At 29.3% G+C, this 22,001-nt stretch overlaps 1 protein-coding gene across 1 annotated transcript; it reads right to left on the bottom strand.

The window, feature by feature from the left end:
• Window positions 1-5,264: 5,264 nt before the first annotated feature.
• Window positions 5,265-7,918, bottom strand: LOC114270000 (uncharacterized). The gene is made up of 3 exons (XM_082919251.1): window positions 7,691-7,918; window positions 7,350-7,455; window positions 5,265-5,677 (listed from the first exon to the last, which is right to left on the bottom strand). The coding sequence occupies exons 1-3, from the start codon at window positions 7,721-7,723 to the stop codon at window positions 5,586-5,588; spliced, it is 231 nt and encodes a 76-aa protein (XP_082775377.1). The 5' UTR covers window positions 7,724-7,918; the 3' UTR covers window positions 5,265-5,585.
• Between the last annotated feature and the right edge of the window lie 14,083 nt (window positions 7,919-22,001).

Raw genomic sequence — 22,001 nt, 5'->3', positions numbered from 1 at the left:
CTGTGGCAAATCTTCGTTGTGCGCTATTCAATTAGCGAGGGAAACTTGATCAAGAGGTTTTGTTCTTTGTCTGATATTCCCACAGACGGCGCCAATTGTACGGGAAAGAAATAAACATTCTCGTATAATCCTGTTGATCAAGTCTGCGCTCCTCTGTACGACGTCGCTTTATTCCCTGAAAACACAAATGTGAGCTAGCCGGCGGGTGTGTGCCGGATACCTCTCCGATGCCTGAGTCAGCAAAATAGACAAGTAGATAAAAGCTCTGTGTATTCGAGAATCAAAGTTGTGTTACCTCTCCATAGGTGATGTTATGAGCTTTTTATAGGTTTCGTGTGGCACAATCCTAGTAGGACTCTTACTCCTCCATGTAGAGTCTTCCTAGGAATTACATTCCTGAAAGATAATGCTTATCCTTCAACACCCCCCTCACTGCTTAAACTAAGTGAGATGGTTTTACCATGGCTGGATGTCAATACGACCGAGATAACATGGCCACGCTAAAGCCGCAGACTAGACCGAGCTCTAGCTAGCTTGGTTCTTACTTTCACTGCGCGTGTACCTCGATTGACATATTCTAACTGGGTTGTCTGAAACCGTGCTATCCACAATGAGCTTGGACCGAGCTATCTAACAGCAAGGTCCTAAGCAGAAGCCAACATACTTCGGCCCAACATAATATGACCGAGCTAACTGTTACCGCGCCACCCGTGGTGACCGAGCTAACCACCAAGCTCCTTCGGACTGGGCTATCTGCAAGGCTCTTCTGGACCGGACTAATTACAAGGCCCTTTTACTCAACGCTTCTTACCGTGGCCCACAGAATGGCCCTTTACCCAGCTCGGCCCAATTTATATATAAATTACCCTCTCACAACCAAAATCAAAAGGCTAGATGGTCCCTGAGCCCAAGTACATTCCTCTGTTAATTTAATTTTGGAAAATAGTATGGATCCAAATAAATTATTAAATTTTTTATCAAACTTCTCACATGGGTGAATTCAACACAACACATTTAGGGGTGATTTGAGAAGTTGGTTAAAAGTTAGTTTTTTGAATTTTTTTATATCTTTTTGTGTAAAAAATCTGAGAGATGATATGACTCAAAATAGGTTAAAAGTTAGATTTTTTTGCTTCCCAAATGGCCCCTTAATGAGTCTTATGTTATGATATTATTATTGACTTCATTTATTATAAAAATTACAAATATTTAAAAATTTTAAAATTATATCACATCATCTATTAATATATTAATTAATATACCAATTGATACATATAGTATTATTTTATATTTTGAGAGCATATGTTAAAAAAGAATTAAATAGGTACAATTATTCCTACTTGTATAGAAAGTAGTAAAAAATTAAATAATGTCTAAATTAAATAATATATTTTATAATCAGGCTAAGTAAGTGTTTGACATACACTAAAAAAATATACTTTTTTTTGCATACATACATTTATTTGAGTCACATCAATTAACATATATTAACATCTCCTCTATATTTTTCTATTCATTTTCTCTATTTTTCTACACATTTTTTTATATAAAAAATAAAAAAATATACCTATTTAAAACATCTCAAACCACCCTAAAGCATCCTCGTTGCTTTCCTCACCATTTTAATGTTTCATTTTTCCTTTTTTTTTAACGAAAATGTTTGAGTGCTCGAAATGTGTGGCTCGAATCTGGCTCGAAATCGATTTTTTTTTTTTTCATTCTTTTTCTTCCTTCTTCTGTTACAGATGAAGCGAGAAACAGAGGTGAGAGTCGTCGCAGGCAGCTCGTCGTCACAGGCAGCTCGTCGTCGTAGGCAGCAGGTCGTCGTCGCAGGTCCGTCCCTCGCCTCCGCCGATCGCGTTCGCCCCATTCTCCTCCATTTTTGAGGCCCCCTCCAGTCCTTCCTCCCCCTCCCCTCCCCCTCCTTCTCTTCTTCGTCTTTTTCCTTCTGCTGGAAAAAAAAAAAAAAAAAAATACAAAAACGACGCCGTTTAAAATTTGAGCCAACTTCGAGCCCGAGTAATTCGAGCTTTGTAGCGGGTTCGTTTTTTTAATACCTTTTCACCATCCTTATTTTTATATGACTTTTTTTTGGGAATTTTTGTTTTTTGAAAATTGTTTTATTTTTATCAAATTAATTTTCAATTTTTCAAAATAAATTCTGAAAATTCAACCAAACAAACAAAAGAATCAACTAAAGTTTTTTCTAATTGGGATTAATTTGTTAAAAAAATGATGACATACAATACATAAAATAAACTGAAAATAATTGGACAAGACTTTACCGTAAAAGTTAACGAGGCTCACATCACATGATAAAAAATTTTTATACTATTTATTGTAATAGTTAAATAATTTTATTATCAATTTCCTACCATGGATGGAATAATTTTGTCCACATAAAAGACATATATCAGATTTATTAGTTTCTTGAAAAACACTAAATTTATTTTCACTTTTGTTTAATATTTCTCATATAAGTGGATATAATTAATACTAATTATTACTTTCTTAACATGGATCTAACAAAACGTATTTCAAATAGTCTCTTAAGTTAAGCCTGTACCTTCCTCTCTTGCCAACTACGGGTTGTTTTGAGAAAATAATTAAAAGTTAATTTTTTAATTTTTTTTATTTTTTATAAAAAATATGTATAAAAATATGAGAGATAATGTGACTCAAAATAGATTAAAAATTAGGTTAATTACACTAATAGTTCCTATAGTTGGAGATTTGTGTCATTTTGGTCCCTGACTTGTCAATTGTGACACATTTAACCCTGCATTTTGAATCTTGTTCCAAATAAAGACAATTGAAAATATCATTAGATTTTTTAAGGGTAAAATCGTCAATTTGATAAAATATAAACTAATTTGACAAAAATAAATGTCAAAAAAATATTTTTAATTTTTTTAAAATTATTTTTATCCACCAATGATAAAATTATGTAAAATTAATAAAAATTACATGATTAATTTTTTTAAATTAATTTCACATGATCATCATCCAAACACATAATAAAAATTAATTTGATAAAAAAAATAAATAAATGTCTAAAAGATTTATCAATTTTACATAATTTTATTTTTAGTAGATAGAAATAATTTTTAAAAATTCAAAAATATTTGTTTGACATTTATTTTTATCAAATTAGTTTATGTTTTATCAAATTGACAATTTTACCCTTGAAAAATCTAATTATATATTCAATTGTCCTTATTTAAAATAAGATTCAAAATTCAGGATCAAATGTGTCACAATTGAAAAGTCAGAGACTAAAGTGACATAAGTCCCAAACTATAAAGACTATTTGTATAATTTGTCCTTAAAAATTAGAAAATGACTTTTAATCATCTTTCTAAAATAACTCTATGTTGAATGCAACACAACACATTTAATGAGTTTGGCAAAATTAAATGAAAAGAGGAAGAATGTGCTTGGAGTTAGGGGACCATTTGAAATAAGACTGTTGTGTTGCATCAATGTGTTGGGCAAGAGAAGAAGTTATCAAGGCATCCAATGAGTTTGGCAAAATTAAATGAAAAGAGGAAGAATGTACTTTTGGGGTTAGGGGACCATTTGAAATAAGACTGTTGTGTTGCATTCAATACTTACGTTTAGGGGATCATTTGAAATGGGATAAATTCCCTTTCATATCTCATTTTTTTTTATATTTCTTCATATATATATATATATATATTTTAAATTTTAATTTGAACATGTATTGATGATCCGAATAGACCTTGCAACGAAGGTCATCCATGCAAAAATTAACTTCATCAGATAACTATAATCATAGGAACAAATCGCATTTATTTTACAATTAGATGATTTAAATTTAATTATATTTATCATTCATTTAGTAAAATAAAATATAATTTATTTTTATATTTATAATTTTTGATAAAATTGATTTTTTGTATGAATGACTTATGAAATAAGCGGTTCAAATTCTCAGTATAAATCTAAATTAAAATTCTATAAAAAAAAATATAAAATGAGTATAAAGAGATGAGATATAAAAGAAAGAAAAATGTCTCGGACCCCAGTGGGGTCACTGGGGTCATGAATGGGGGGCTGCCATTGGTCAAAAAAAAAAATTATTTTTTTTTTTTTTTTTGTGATTTGAACCAATGGGGGCTGCCACCTCACTCGGGATCGACCACCAGTGGGTCGACCCGGGGGTCTGTAGCAAGACCGTAAAAGAAGTTTCAAAATTAGCAAAGCATTGAGGACACGCGAACACTGGAGTCACCCGGGCTGTGCCACGTGTATTCAACATGTTGCGAGTTGAAAGCAGAGTCTGGCCACGCTTTTGAATGTCAACTAAAACGACGTCGTTTTCTATTTTTTTCAATTTCATTTTTAAATTTTGTGTTTAACTAATTACACTGATAATTTCTGAAATTTATTATGTGTTATTCAACTTGAATCTTAAAAATAATATTATATGCACCGATCAGTCTACTAATTATTAGTATATTAAGAATAATATTATATACATTAATTAATGTACTAACTATTAATATTTCACTAATTAGTACATGTAACACCATCGAAATCTTAATTATACTACTTTAATCTCAAATTGCAAAACGTAAGTTTAAATGATTCTTATGGATGTTTTGAAAAATGGTTAAAAGTTACTTTTTAACTTTTTTTTAAATTTTTTTGTGTGAAAAAAAAATAGGTTAAAAATTAAAAAGTAACTTTTAACTCACTTCTCAAAATAGGTCTTAATCCACAAATCGTCTAAATTATTCACTAGATAAAGCATTTTTTTTTTAAACGTACAAATTCTCATCAGCTCATTCACGATTTCAATTGAAATGTATTGTTTGGTTTTCGGGAATTTATCACAAGATCTAATTTAATAATTTAAACTGTTTACTTTTTAAATTTTTTTCACATATTATGCATATAGAAAATAAAATTAATTTAAAAATCATAGTCATATAATTAAATCACATTTATTTTTTTAAAAAATATAATAAATATAATTTTAAAAATAAAATATTTATTATTTTAAAGAACAAATATGATTTAATTATATAACTATAGTTATTCAATTAATTTAAATTTTTATATAAATAATATAGTCAAAAAATTATAAAAAATAAATAATCTGAATTATCGATGGTGATACATTCAAACAATACCCCTAATAAAATTGCCAAGTGGAGAGAATCAACTTCATTTTTAAAATTTTATATAAAACCTCAACAAAATTAAAAAGACCAACAAAATTAAAAGTACCAAACACGTCCCCGAAATTATATTTTCATCTTATATTTTGCTCTTCATTCTTATTACTTTATTATACATATTTTTTTTTATCAAGGTCCAAATATACCCCAACATTGTAAATCAATTTATAAAAGGGCATTGGAAATATATGCTAATACTAGTAACTAAATTGCCCAAGAATTGCCAAAGAAATTACAGAGAGAGCCAGAGAGAGAGAGAGAGAGAGAGAGAGAGAAAAAGACACAACAAGAACAAGGCGAGAGGAGGGATAGTTGTCAGGAGGGGGAAATAGTGGTCGTCGTCGGTATCTTTTTGAGAAGAAGAATCCACTATCTTCTTCACTTTCTCTCTGCTCTCTCCTCTCTCTCCTCTCTCCTCTTTGTGTACCCCTCAAAGAACTCCTTGTTCTCTTTCTCTAGCTCTTTCCACACTACAAAGATAATCAAGGAGAAATTACAATTAGGCCAAGTTTGGCATCATTCAAAAAATCTAAAAAGTCAAAAAAGTCACTCTCCTATTTAAGTCACATCATCTTATTTAAGTCACATCACCTCTCTAACACATCACTTCAAACCCAACCCAAATCCAACCCATATTTCATAAAAAATCAAAAAGTGCACTTATTTAGTTTTCCCAAACTTGTCCTTAAATACATATTTTCAAAATATATATATTTTAAATTTAATGATCAAATTTATCAATTAAGGTTATAAACTTTTTCATCACTTTACAATTTACTCTTTTTAGTCTTGCCGCTAATTCACAATTTTCTCAATAATAAACCCACAAACAAATCCCACTTTAGTGTCTCCCATGAGGGATAGAGAAGTAAAAAGTTAAAAACACCTTCTTTTTTCTCCTTTTTTTCCTTCTTAAACCTTTTCTTGAGAAATAATTTATAAGTCAGTTTATTAGTTTTTTTTATTGATTTAGGTCAGATTACTCTCTATTTTTTATATATCTTTTTGTAATAAGCAAAAAAAAAAAAAAAAACTTAGTTTGCGCTTTCCAAAACAACCCTTAATAATAAGTTTTTTTTTAAAATTTATTTTTATCTCATAGATTATATGTCGAAATTACCTTAATCCTGTGTTTGGTTGGGGGATTTAGGGAGGAATTTAGAAAAGAAAAGGAAAAAGGTGTATGAAACTAGATAAAATGTAAATATATTTTATTCATATTTCACTTAATTTTTCCCTTTCCCTTTCCCTTTCCAATTTCCTCCTCAAATCCCCCAACCAAACACAGCCTAAATACTTTTACACAAAATTTTAAAATTTTAAAAAGCATGTTTATAAATTATACAGAGAGGGACAATATATAGGACAGATGAAGTCTCTATCATCAATGATAAATGAATATAATTAAAAAAAATCTGTAACAAGTTATATAATTTTAAAGGGTAGTAGTAAAGATTTTTTTTAAAAAAAAAAAAATTAAGAACAGAAAATCTCAAACGGGGCATACATCGGATCATACATTGAAATTTATGTATCTCAAACTTATCATAGAATATAATAAATTATGATAAAAAATAAAGAAATTTAAGAATAGAAGGTCATTGATCTAATTAACATACATGTATGTATGCATAAACTTTCCAGTGGGTGGGTGGTGGGTGAAGTTTTCTAACTTAAAATAGTGATGATATATATAAATCAATAATTCATATAAAATAACGTTATTTAATGTATACTTTTATTTTAAAACAAAATACTTTTAAATATGAGTTTATTATTTATAAAAATGATATTACCATATGTAATTCTTGTAGGGCATGTTTGATTGGGTGGATTAGAGTATGGGATTGAGATTATTAATCCGTGTGTCCGATTATCCTATTTTTGTTTTAACATTTTGGTTTAGGATTATTAATCCAATGGATAATTAATCCAACAAATTTATAGGATTATTAGTAATGGGGTAGGGGTGGGATTATTAATCCAATGAATATCAATCCAATTGGATAGTGAATACCACACTAATTTAATAAATTTATTAATACTTCACTATTAATCTTGTGAATAAAACATGACAGTAGAGTTTTGTATAAATAAAATTTTTTCGACTTAAAAAGGTGATCGTGGATTGATGATACTAACCTGTGGAAGTAATGACTGGTTGAATATTTGCATGCTTGGAGAGAGCTTCCATGCACTCTTCTCTGCTCATGTTAAATATTATACACTCTTCTATTAGGTGTTGTACCTGCATCATTCCATCATCACTATTACAAACACAAACATTAAAAAAAAAAAAAAACAAATAAAGAGCTCAGTCAAGTGATCGTGAGTTTGAATTTCATGAAACAAATGCTTAATTCTTTGGGATCGTGCTCAATAATTATAGATATATGTGTAGAGTAATAAGATTCGATACAAAACCTTGAATATTTTCTTCATAGAGACCACTATAGAAGGGGAAAAAAAAAACACAAAGTTACCATGTGGATATATGAAGCAGAAGATTCACCCATGATCGATCTTTTCTTGTCTAACAAACACAACAAAACCCTCTGTTATAACTTTGTTAATTAGAATCGGAGAAAAGAAAAGAAAAGAAAAGAAAAGAAAAGCAGGAGGAAACAAAGTGGTAGATCAAGGAAGGCAAATGGTTTTGAAGATGTGATAGGTCGAGATATACAAAAGAATATCAAAATGGATTCGTGAATGGGAATATATATATATATATATATAATAGTAATAAAATAATAACACTACAAATTCAGATTTAAGTATTTAAAAATTATTTAAAATTATTATTTTATAATTTAAATTTATTTTATATATGAATTTCACCCCATATAAATTTAATATTCATTATACAATCATCTACTTAGGAAAATCTGCATAATTTTGTTTGGTTTCCAGACTTTTTCATAATAAAATAAAAGCATCAAAAAATAAAATTAGAAAGAAAAAGGAGGTGGAGATCGGGTGATGTCAGCGGGTGGTGGTGGGGTCGGAAGTCCCACGTGGGAGAAGGGATTTGATTGGTGGAAAGGAGATGAGAGAAGATTTCATCAACTGCCGTTCTTTGTTGTTACGTGGCCACTGTATCACCCCTCCACGTGACACCTTGGGTCCACCACCTCCAACTTCTCTTTCTTTTTTCTTTTTTCTTTTTTTTTTAGGGATAAATTATACTCTTTAACAAAAATTAAGCACGTTTGGCATGTGCTAAAATAGCATTATAATTATTTTATTTGGATCATATCACATCATTTCAAATTTAATTCATGTTTTACTTTTTTTAGTAAAAAAATTAAAAAATATATTTATTTAGATCAACTTAAATACTACTTTATACTAGTTAGCATTATATTTTTAATATAATTACACTGACTCCCCTATCATAAAGTTAAATGATTGAAACTAAATATATACCGTCAATAGACATTAAAATAAACAAATACAAATATATATTTTAATAAAAAAAGAGATGATGATATTATTTTGGAAAATGTCTCGTAGCTCAAATTTTGTGGCTCAAAAGTGGCTCAAATAGCCAAAACGACGTCGTTTTGGCCATTTTTATGTTGTCTGTACTCAAAACGACGTCGTTTTGGCCATTTGAGCCACTTTTGAGCCACAAAATTTGAGCTACGTAGCATTATCGTATTATTTTTTCATTTTTATAACTACTAAATTACTGATAAATGGATTAATTGTTATGCGAATTACAAGGAAGACTAGTGTAATTATATAAAAAAAAATATGGAAATCACTGCATTTTTTTTCTAAATCTCATAGGAGGTGAATTTAATTTACCTTTTTTTGATAAAAATACATTGGCCCCCGGAAGTTGAAAGAAAATATAAGTCATACAATTTAGATATAATTATGTTAAAATTATAAAATTTATTATATATTTTTTTCAGATTTTAAAGGAGGTCAATATAAGTTTTTTTTTTTTTAATACAAAACTTTGTTACATATCCCTACTAAGGCCACTTTTGGGAAGTTAAAAAAAACCTGATTTATTAGTTTATTGATTTATTTAAATCATATTATTTTTCTATTTTTTTACACAAATTTTTCATAATAAACCAATAAATAAATCACTTCTCAAAATAGGCATACATTTTCAAATTTTCTACCGCACGGAGTAGCTCGACTCATTTGAAGTCACATTCGTGTGTCACTAATAGTAAAAATGATAGTTAGGCATATCTACCATTTTCCTTTTCGTAAGGGCAAGTTATATTGAAATTTTTTAGATTAAAAAAATATAATAAATTTCACAAATTTAATATATTACATCAACTTTTTTTTTTTAGGCTTTGTTTGGTATGCTATGTTTGGGCTAAAATAGTTACAAAAAGAAAAAATATGCTTTTTAGTTCAATAAGACAAAATATCACATCAAAATCATAATTATTTCATTTTTTCTCTCACAAAAGTCAAAAAAATCAAAAATTCTATTCCAAATGAGACCTTTTAGCCCCAGACTAAAATATTTAAAAAAAACCAAAAAATCAACCTATATCCTAAACAAAGGCTTAAAAAGTTCAAAGTGACTTGAACTAATTCGCGTAGTTTGTAGTCACAAAAATAAAATATATATATATATATATATATATTAAAACAAGACAATATTATTTTTGTATTCATGTAATTTAAAAAATTAAATATTATGTAAATTAAAATATTAAAGATAGTCGGTATAATTATGTCAAAATTTAGAAAAGTAAATATATCTTTTTCAAGAGTAAATTATAAATACACTCATCGAGATTTGTTTAAAATATAGATTGCTTAATATAATTTAAAAAATTACAAATGCCTCCTTATAAAAAAAATTATTTAACATAATTAATTAAAAAAATAAGATTCCTAACTCTTACACAATAATTAATAAAAGGAAAAATTAGTCTAAGGTCCATCTCCCATATTTAGTAATGTAAGAGATCCACAATATTATTTTATTATGTTTAAAATCTTCAACCCCCACAATCGTATATACCACACAGAAATTTCCAAATCAATCCCACCACTCTCTCTCTCTCTCTCTCCCCGATCTCATCATTTCACCTTCGTCGTAGCTATCGCCTCATTCACTGTTGTTGCCAGCGCCTCTCTTTTCAGATAAACTTCGCAGATCGTCTCTCCCTTCAGATCATCGGCTTTCCACCACCACTATCACCACTTCTCAACAATTCACAAACCACGCGAGACATTTATTGACGACGAAATGTGCATCTAAGCTTTCACAAAACAAGTCACAACTTTTGATCGATTGTCTATGGGGAGTGTTTCGTCTGAAGATGGCTCGGATCGGCAGAGTGAGCTCTATGGAAGTTATAGCTTGAATGCCGATTTGAGTGATAGTTCGAGTAGTTTTTGGTACCGCCTCTACGATGTTGATGGAGCTTTGAGTTCGATGTCATTGTCTCCGTTCAATTTCTCTCTGGTGACCGGAAATTCCTATTTTCTGCCGGCAGCACCACCGTTTATGTTGCTGGTACGTGATACTGATTTGTCTGGTCAGTAAATTTCTTTTTTAATCTATTTTACTATTCAATTTTCTCTGGATAAAATACAGGGATTTGAATGTTGATCCAGAGAAATTTGAATGTTAGTTTAGAGAAATTTTTAAAAGGTTAAGGGTTTTTTATGTTAGTCCACAGATCCAGAGAATTTGATGTTAGTTCAGAGAAATTTGAATGTTAACCCAGAAAAATTTGCTAAAGGTTCAAGGGTTTTTTATATTAGTCCAGGGATCCAGAGAAATTTGAATGTTAGTCCAGAGAAATTTGTGAAAGGTTTAAGGGTTTTTTTATGTTAGTTCAGAGATCCAGAGAAATTTGATGTTAGTACAAAGAAATTTGAATGTTAATCTAGAGAATTTTGAGTGTTCAAGGTCTTGAACCCAGAGAAATTCTTTGGGAAGTCCAGAATTTCTCTTGACTGGAATTTCTCTGGATCAATGTTGAGAGACCTTAAATATTATGAAAATATTAAATGTCTTTTATACTATAAAATTTTAATATCAGGAGTCCTAAAAAAAAAACTCTTAATAAAAGTACCTGAATAATTAATTAAAATAAAATTTTGATATTATTAGAAACTGTTAATTGACTTAATAATTCATTAATAAAATGAATTATTTATTATGAAATTAAAAATTTTAAGAAATATGATATAATCTTCAAAATTGTAAAAACAATTCAAATTTTAAACAAAACTCGAGACTGTATTTATAATTGATCCATTTATGTTTTTTTCAAATATCAAAGAAGTTAGTACTATCTTTTAACCTTTTTTTATTTGGGTTGGGCCATCCTCCATTCACGGACCCAACAAATGCATGTAATGTGGGCGGGGAATTCTATTTACACAAATATATATATATATATATATGATTGAGTCAAATTTTTTAGTAGATTATATTATATTATTTGTGGTTACAATTTATCTAGTACATCTTCTTCTTCTTTTTTTAAATTACCCTTTTGAGATATATTCAAATAAAATAAATTTTAAATTTTAAATTATTTTTGAAAAACCTTTTAAAAAATCTTTTTTTTTGTTCACATACATACAGAAAACACGATCAGAGAATCCGTCACCAGCAAATAAGGACAAGGAAGGAAAAAGAGAGGGTAAACTCTTCTTTTGATTTTCAAAACTGAACAAATTCATTTTGTTCGATTGTATACTATCAAACTAAGTGAATCTATTCGGTTATGAAAATCTGAGCAATAATAACGAAAAACAAGTTGAATATTCTCTTTTATGTAAAAAAAACACAAAAATCAATAATTATACTTTGATATTTATGTGAATATTTACCTAATCTTTGATAGGTTGCTTCAAAAAATTGTTTTGATTATTACTCTTATCCATTGTTTAATTTTATTCAAACTATCTTCTATTTACAAATAATAATATAATAAAAATAATGATGATGATGATACTGGTGTATTTTGGTGGGATGAATTGAAATTTTAGAGTGAGAAAGAAAAAAATAAAAAATAATTGAAACTTAGAGAAGAAAATGAAGATATTTAAATAGGAAGAATAAGTATAATTGATTAGAATGTATCATGAAAAAAATAATATTTTATTTTAAAATTTAACATATATTTCTCTTATTAATAAATTCACATTAAAATATAAAATAAAAAAATTAAAATTTAAGTTAGATGTATTAAAGTAATTTTTAGGTTTAAATAGAATGCCACAATGTGTACCTTACGGTCCGAAGAAGCAAATGGGGCCCACCGAAAGGCCCACAGTTATACGCTTAACGGCCTGCGACATTGCCGTGAAGCTTAGGGCCTCTTTTCTTTGTCAGGCTTTTCCCGGGAAAATTCACAGTGATAGTAATGATTCACACTTGAATTATTTTCATTTTAGTTTGAAAATAAAAAAATAAAAATAAAAAAAACAATTTAAACTTATTTCATATGACCCCCCACCAAAAAAAAAAATCCGAAAACAAAAATATAAAACAAAAAGGGTAAATTACAATTTCCCCCCCAAAGTTTTATCCATTTCTTACTTTGGCCCTTTAAGTTTGATTTTTTCTACTTTGGCCCTCTATGTTTATCATCCTTCCCATTTTGGTCTTTCATGTTTGCAATCCTTCCCACTTTGGCCATTTAAGTTTAATTTTTCTCACTTTGGCCCTTCATGTTTGTATCCTTCCTACTTTGGCCCTCTATGTTTGCAATCATTCCCACTTTATTCCTAGATTAACTTCCATTCAAAAAACTAATAGAATCTACCACATCACCAACACATCAGCTTCATGTGTGATATAAAAAATTCACTAAAGATGTAAAAAATAAAAAATATAATTTTTTTTTAGTCTTTAGTGAATTTTTTTTTTTCAAATTTATTCATAAGCATTATTACATTATAGATGCATCTAGATTAGATGCAACTAAAAAAATAAAAACAAATTTAACTAAAAAAAAATGTTCACTAAAGACGAAAACAAACGATAGTAAATTTTTCATTTCAAAATTGGCAATACAGGTGTTTAAGTCAGTATATTTTTATTTTTTTCGTCTGTAGTAAACTTTTTTTTCTTTTTTTAGTTAAATTTGTTTTTACTTTTTTAGCTGTATCTAATTTAGATGCATTTATAATGTAATAATGTTTATGAATAAATTTGAAGAAAAAAAAGTTCACTAAAGACTAAAAAAATTTCATTTTTATTTTTTATTTTTTGCATCTTTAGTGAAGTTTTTACATCACACATGGAGCGGATGTGTTAGTAATGTAGCAGATTTTGTTAGTTTTTTGGATGAAAGTTAGGCCTCATTTGGGTACCTCATATTTTAGCCAAAAAGTCAAAAAAATATTAAAAAAATAAAAAGTCTAAAACATATACAAAAAAGTCAAAGATTCTCTTTTCTCTATACTTTTTGCACATCTTTTCATAAAAAACTAAATAGCCATTCTAAACATACTAGTTTTTTTAATCTTACATTTTAGCCAAAAAATAAAAAAGTTACTAAAATAGCCTGTTTCCAAACGAGGCCTTGGTCTAGGAATAAAATGGGAAGGATTGTAAATATGAAGGGCCAAAGTAGGATGGATTGCAAACATGGAGGGCCAAAGTAAAAAAAATTAAACTTAAAGGACTAAAGTGGAAAGGATTGCAAACATGAATGGTTAAAGTGAAAAAAATTAAACTTAAAGGGCTAAAGTGGAAAGGATTGCAAACATGAATGGTTAAAGTGAAAAAAATTAAATTTAAAGGGCTAAAGTGAAAAATAAGTGAAATTTTAGAAGGGCAAAGTGTAATTTACCCAAACAAAAATAAAAATGACACCTAATAAGCTCGAGATATTGAAATTTTCTGTCTTTAGTCTCTCTTCATCTCTAACTGCACAAACCCTCACCATCGTGATCCCAATGCGATTTCTTTTTAATCTCTTTTTTTGTCTTTGTTTCAATTTCTTTCTATTTCTTTGCTCATAACTCTCTCTAAGGGAGATGTCGCTAAAGAGTACGAATGGACAAAATGTGGTGAGAGGGGCTAGGGGTTGGAATTGGAGGGTGGGGAATGGCTATGAGATTGTGGCCAAAGTTAGGAAAGGGTAAGAAAGATGGCAGGAGTTGGTGGTGGGGGTGCTGAATGGGATGAGAGCGGGTTTATGGTTTTGAGACGGTGGAGAGTAATTATGGTATGATATATGGCGTCTAATTTTTATTTATTTATTAATTTGTGGGGATGAAAGTCCAAAGAATTTTGTGCAGGATTCCCAAGAAAATGTAAGAGAAATAATCTTAAAGTGACACTTTTAATCTATGGTTTCATTAAAATTGATATCAAATTAATTTATTTAAATTATGGAATCAATTCGAACCAAATTATTTCTTGGAACAATCTTCGGTATAAAACAAATAAATTGAAACAAATCAAACAAATAAAATAAATAACTTACAAGATTTATTTTATCGAACCGAATAAATATTTAAAAGATCAAGTCGAGTGTGTGACACTCTGCCATTAAAGCAGATTCGCCCCGTTACGGTGCTTACGGACAAATGGCGTCTATCTCCCAGGATACAATGATCTTCACAAATTGTAGTAGCACTCCAATCAATTTGTACAGCGAACAAAACCTATGATCTATACTCTCAAAGTATTCTCTAAAATTTAATATGAAGAATTATGCAAAGAAAGAGCAAAATGGACTGCAAAAATGAATTTTTCAAATTGTTTTCAGATCCAAAAAATTGTTGGAAATGGCCTCTATTTATAGGCAAAGCAAGGCTGTCCGAACAAGTGCAGATTTGAATGAACAAATACAGTTTGAATTCAAACAGATTTGGTGGCAGATTCAAATAAATAACAGCTGCTGGTTTAAATCTATGACTGCTGGCAGTTTCTGGCAGTTTTAAAACTGATTTGGTGGCAGATTCAAATAAATAACAGCTGCTGGTTTAAATCTATGACTGCTGGCAGTTTCTGGCAGTTTTAAAACACCAGTTTGAATCTGTTAGGAATTTTTGGACTGAAGGCGGTAAAATTTGGACAGAAAATTAAATTCAATTTTGCACAAAATTGAAATTTAATTTCAGTAAGAATTTCTGAAAAAAATTCAAACAAATTTTGTCCAAAATATTAATATTTGAACCAACCTGACCCACACCTGTGCCCGGACAGACGGCGGCGCGCGCGTGTGGTGGTTTGAGCCAAGATTCACTTTGTCCATAACTCCTCCCTTCTACAAACTTGGGGTGCCCTTTAGGGCCCAACCCAAGTGTTGTCACCTAAAACTTATATGCACACATAAGTTCTCTTAAGTTTCTAATGTGGGACAAGCCTTAATTGTCCATTCCACGAACCCGAAAACGACGTCAAATTCCCATTCACTCATAAATGGTTTTGACGAACCGTCTTCACCGTATGACTTGTTATGCAGCAAGGAACATATCATCTCTTTAGACCTACCCCAAAAGACGTTTGAGACCCACTCAAAATTGGGCTCAAAGTTGGCTCAAAATATGCTTATAAAACCAAATTTTCCAACACTATTTAAATACGATTCAGTTTGGTTTGAAATCAGGGTTTCACATAATCTATTTACAAATAAAAAATAAAAATTATATAACGTTTTTAAAAAAAATTAACCTATTAAAAATTGTTCAACATTAATCTGCCCATGATTTTTTGAAATATAACTTAAATAAACATAATATCTAGTAAATAGATATATTAATCAACATGTGACAAATATAAAACTCTCATCAAACAAACATTTTGTAGTGGCAACAACAATTATAAAACTAAAATTTACGCTAAATAAATAAAAAAAAGCAACAGGGATGACAGCAAGAACATCAATAACAACAGTAGGGTATATGGTGTATATATGATTTAAGTTGCATACGGTCCGGTTCAGTGCTAATTTGGAATCGTGAACTCAAATTCAGAACTGATCTATAAAGACTGATTTTCTAATTTTTCAAACCAAAATTGAATTAAGAATTTAAAAAATCAATCTAAACCTACAAGATTAGATTAGACCGATTCGAATTATGAATTTTTCAAATTCCTCCATCAACCCTAACTTTTATTGTACCGCATAATTCTAAAGCCCTTTGAATAAGCTGTCGCAACATATTTGGAAAAATAAAATTAGTCCTTTGAATAAGCTGTCATAACATGATTCTAAAGTCCTTTGAATAGGCTGTCCTTTTGGTTGCATGCATTTACGTGCAAATTTGGAAAAAGAAAAGTAAATTCAACAGATTAGATAATATCCTAATCAAATCCTACAATCATGGTCTAGTTTTGGATATCTATGAATGAATTTTGGGCAGACAAAAAGAATCAACCTATGGATCCGTTTGTTTTGCGAGATGGAAGATGAAAAGAGGTTGACATAGAAGTGGGATCTATTAATATTGTATTTATTTTGAGAGATGAAGAGGAGATTTATAAGTCCTCTGAATTAAGATGGACCTTAGATGTTGGGATTGAAATGGAAACCAAAGACTTGGTATTAGAAAATTACTCCTCTGAGTTAGCTTTGTTTTTATTTTTTTTTATAAGTTGGGCAATTAATGTTTAATGTTTTTGTATTTTTTTGTTAAGTAAAAATTATAATTTTATTTGTTTTATTATTTTATATTTCTTTTATATAAAAATAATTAAACAATCATAAATTGCTCAATATTGATCTGCCTATGATTTTTCAAAATATAATTTGAACAAACATAATATCTAGTAAATAAACATATTGTTCAACATGTAACAAATATAAAACTCTCATCAAGCAAACATTTTGTCATAGCAACAACAATTATAAAATTAAAATTTATGCTAAATAATTAAAAAAAGCAACAGGAATAGCAGCAAGAACATCAATAACAACAACAGGGTGAATGGTATGTATATGATTCAAGTTGCATACGGTCCGGTTCGGTGTTAATCTGGAACCATGAACTCAAATTTAATCTACGAAGATCGATTTTTTAATTTTTTAAACCAAAACTGAACCACAGATTTAAAAAATCAATTCAAACCTACCAGATTGGATCAGACCGATTCGGATTATGAATTTTTTAAATTTCTCTATCAGCCTTAACTTTTATTGTATCGCATAATTCTAAAGTCCTTTGAATAAGCTGTCACAACGGGGGTATTTGGTGTGGATTATAGAGGGTGATTATAACTTATTTTAATTTGAGAATCTATGCTAGGCTGTTTGGTATCGCTTCTGATTACAGCTTTTTGAGTAGAAATGACTTAAATAAGCTGATTATTTAGAAGTTAGGGAAGGGATGCTTTTAATTTTTGATTTCTGATTATCTACTTTTAACTTATAATAAGCTGCACTAAATAACACCAACAGATTCTAATCTTAACTACTAATCAAACATGACTTTACAGCATACATTTCCTTTTACTTGCATGCATTTAAGTGCAAATTTGGAAAAAGAAAAGTAAATTCAACAGATTAATGAATGAATTTTGGGCAGACAAAATGAATAAACCTATGAGTCCGTTTGTTTTGAGAGATAGAGGGAGGAATGAGATTGAAATAGATGTGTAACCAATTAATATTGTGTTTGTTTTGGGAGATGAAGAGAGGATTTATAAGCCTTTCGGATTAAGATGGGCCTTGGATGTTGGAATTGAGATGGAGGCCAAAGACTTGGTATTAGAGAATTAGTCCTCCGGCTTAGCTTCTTTCTTTTTTTATTATTATTATACATGTTAGGCATTTTTTTTTATCATTAATGTTTAATGTTTTTATATTTTTTGTCAAGTAAAAATCATAGTTTTATTATTTTATATTTCTTTTATATAAAAAGAATGGATAAATTACAAATACATCCCCTGATATTTGTTTAACATACAGATTGCTCCATGTGATTTGAAAAATTACAAATACCCCCTTATTAGAATTTTTTATTTAACAGAATTAACTAAAAAAATAAAATTCATAATTACTCTCCTATACAATAATAAAATCACATAAATTTTTAATTGAAATATATTTGTAATATCATTAAAAACTATTAATTGATTTGATGATTTATTAATAAAATGGACAATTTGTTATAAAATTAAAAATTTTAGGGGGTGAAATATAATTTTTAAAGCCATAGGAAGTGATTTGTATTTTAATCAAACCTCAGGGGGTGTATTTGTAATTTACTCAATAATAATTTAACAATCTCCACACTACTAACTATCATCAAAACAAACAAAATTTTATTTAATCTACTCATTATTAACCCTCTCACTATTAATTCTAGTCCTTCCCTTTCTGAAAACACGACCGGCATTAAGTTCATTATATTAGTTTTAAAAAAGGTACATTACATTGGACTTTACCTCATAGGATCCAAATCGTGGACACATGAATTTGGTACGTTTTGGATTCTCCTCTAGCTGGCCTTTATTGTCTTCTCGTTTTGTTTTTTACTTAGGGCCGTTTGGGAAGTAAAAAATTAAAAATTCAACTTCAATATTAAAAAGTCATAGGTACATGTCAATTAATTATTTTTTTTATAATTATTATTTCAATTAAAAATTTTACTTCTAAATACATTAACTTTTTTTACTTAAAAAAATAAAATATAAAAAATAGCTTAAAAAATGTGAACAAATTGTCATGGGTATTTGTTGTGAAAAATATAAACAAGTCAATGTGAATATTTTTTAACATTAACATCGATAAGAGTAAAAGTTATTACTATGACTGTTAATGTTAAAAAATAGCTTAAAAAATGTGAAAAATGTACCTGAGTGGAAGTTGTTATGATGACTGTTTGGTAATGTACCCTTTTCAACTGTTTCTTTTGGCTTTTTATTAGAAAAATGTGAACGGAAATACATTTGGTTTTAATTTCAAAATTAGTTTTTTAAAATTTGTTTGAAAAAATAAAAATAAACACTAAAATAATATTTTTGAAATTTTAAAACATTATTTTTGCTCCAAAAAAATATAAAACTATATAAAAATTAGGAGTGGAAGTATGTATTTATTTTCACTAAATTAAATTTTAATTTCCTTTTAAAAAATTAAAAAATAAATTTTAATATCCAATTTTACACTCATAATATTTGGCCAATTTTACACTCCTATCAATGTTAATGTTAACATATCAAAGTGAATATTCACAATGTCACGGGTCGGCCTGCGGTCGGGCTTCGGGCCGCCCACGGGTTGCGGGCCAATTTTACACTTTTATCAATGTGAATGTTAACATGTCAATGTAAATATTCACATTGTCAACGGGCCGGGTCAGGCCCATCCTGGGCCGCTGGCCAATTTTATACTCTTATCAATGTGAATGTTAACATATCAATGTGAATATTCACATTGTCAACAAGCCGGACTGGGCCCGCCCACGAGCCGTGGGTGGGTTTCGGGCAGCCACGAGGCACGGGCTAATTTTACACTCCTATCAATGTGAATGTTAACATGTCAATGTGAATATTCACATTGTCAACGGGCCGGGCCAGGCCCGTCTTGGGCCTCGGGCCAATTTTGTACTCTTATCAATGTAAATGTTAACATGTCAATGTGAATATTCACATTGTCAACAGGCCGTCCCGGGCCCGTCCCGGGCCGCCCATGGGCTATGGGCGGGTTTCGCACCCCACGGGACACGGGCCGATTTTACACTCCTATTAATGTAAATGTTAACATGTCAATGTGAATATTCACATTGTCAATGGGCCGGGCTCGCCCCGGCCCAACTCGAATTTTTCCGGGCACCCACGAGTATCAACATGGGGCGGGCCCCTACACATTGACGGTGTGAACATTCACATTAGGGGTATTTTGGTAATTATGTCACTCATAGGACTTATTGAAACATAAGAAAATAATGTGAATTAAATGGAACATAAGTAGATAAAAAGGGTATTTTGGTCTTCTTATCTCAAATAGGAGTTAATGGAATAGTCAAAAAGAATATGGGTTGGATGGAATAAAACTCTTAGAAAGTGGATTTATCCAAAAAGCTCCCAAAAATTAATTATAATTAAATAAAAAAATGACATAAGTAAAAATGTATATGTTATACCTTTTTCAATGGACTTGTATAATATTTTGCAACAAAATTTCATTTTTGGAGGCAAAATTTTTTTGTTTCTAAAACTTTTATATGCTATTGTTATAAATCACAACATCATTTTTCTCTCTACATGACTAAGCAATTATTAATGAAAATGGGATTAACTGTTGTTTGAATTAAAATAGTAAGAAAATTTGATATAATTATCTCAAATTTGTGGAATTTGTTATATTCTTTTTTTTTAAATCTCAAGAAATGTCACTGTAATTTATCAACAAACAAAAAATAAAATAAAATACAAGAGGCATCTATTGAATTTTAGGAGGGGAAAAACATGTCACAAATTCATTTTGCTCCGCACCAAAGTGAGTTGTGGCCGTAAGTCTATTAAATAACTCTTCTCTCTCTTTTATGTACAACCAAATGAAAGTGAGATTTTCATGGTTTGAGGAGGCTGTTATTCATTGTCTTTGAAAGGAATAAAATGAGATGTGTCAATTTGGCAAAAGATCCTCCAATTGGAAGACAACAAACTCCAGTAGGAGCAGTTATTCCATCTTTGTCAGTTGGTATTTCAAAATGGGAAAATATTAATAGACAAATTATTGTCGTCACTAAAAAGCCATCTAAAAAAGTCAAAAAAAGAGATGTTTAAGGATAGTTTTAAAAATATTACTAATAAATATAATTTTAGAAACAAATTTTGATTTTGAAAGGATAATAGCTCATGTAGGTCATAATAGGTAAACTTATTGTCTAATAAGTCCTATGATAATTAATGACATTTTTCATCAAACACTATTAAAAAACATTACTAATTATTAATTTTCAGTGACAGTTTGAAAATTGTCATAAAAAAATATCACTAATTATAAGTTTTAGTGACAGTTTAAAAACATCGTCACAAAAAAAGATTACTAATTTTAATTTTTAGCGACAGTTTAAAAAATTGTCACATAAAACGTCACTAATTATAATTTTTAGCGACAATTTATAAATCCATTTCTAGCGATATATGCAAAATATTGTCACAAAAAATTATTTTTAGCACAATTTTATTAGGACTTATTTTCAATAAAACTTAATAGGAATTAAGTCCAACTATTAGGAACTATTGGTGGTTTGTATTTTCTCAATACGTCAAGAGAGTTCAGTGTATTATTATTATTATTATTTTTTTTAATTTTTACCAAAATTGATAAAAATGTAATATTAAACCTTTAAGTTAATATAATTGAAGACCCCCCTATCTTGAGATAATTCAACTTGGTTCCAACCCTTTTCCTTAATGTTATCGCAAATTTCATTTGATATTTACAAGTAATATACATGCAAGTGAAAGAATTGAAGAAATTGTTATTGCAATACCAAAATTAGTTTCACATACACTATACTATATGTCCTAAAATTAGTGTATAATAATATGAACATGGATTGCTTAATACAATAAAGTTTGAAAATATAACCAATGACAAAATGGGTGTTTAAAAAATGTGACAAAGTGAGGACTTTGCTTAAATGATCATCCTTATTAACTAGGTATACTAGAGTCATCATTGAGTTCTCTTACTTATCACCTTAGTGGGAGTTACTTATTCATTCAAAAAAATATATATAAAATAAAATTAAAAAACACCTTAGTGGGAGTTTAAAATATTATTTTAGCGGGGCATTATTGCGGATAATATACATTATTTGTGGGTGCAATTACAGCTATAAATGACAATGACATTCGTTGTTACTCCGTTGAAC

This window comes from Camellia sinensis, chromosome 3 (assembly GCF_055761805.1).
Source record: "Camellia sinensis isolate YWXY chromosome 3, ASM5576180v1, whole genome shotgun sequence".
In the NCBI taxonomy this organism is placed as follows: Eukaryota; Viridiplantae; Streptophyta; class Magnoliopsida; order Ericales; family Theaceae; genus Camellia; species Camellia sinensis.
Note: the sequence above shows the minus strand (reverse complement) of the source record. Positions and strands in the feature narration are given on the sequence as shown.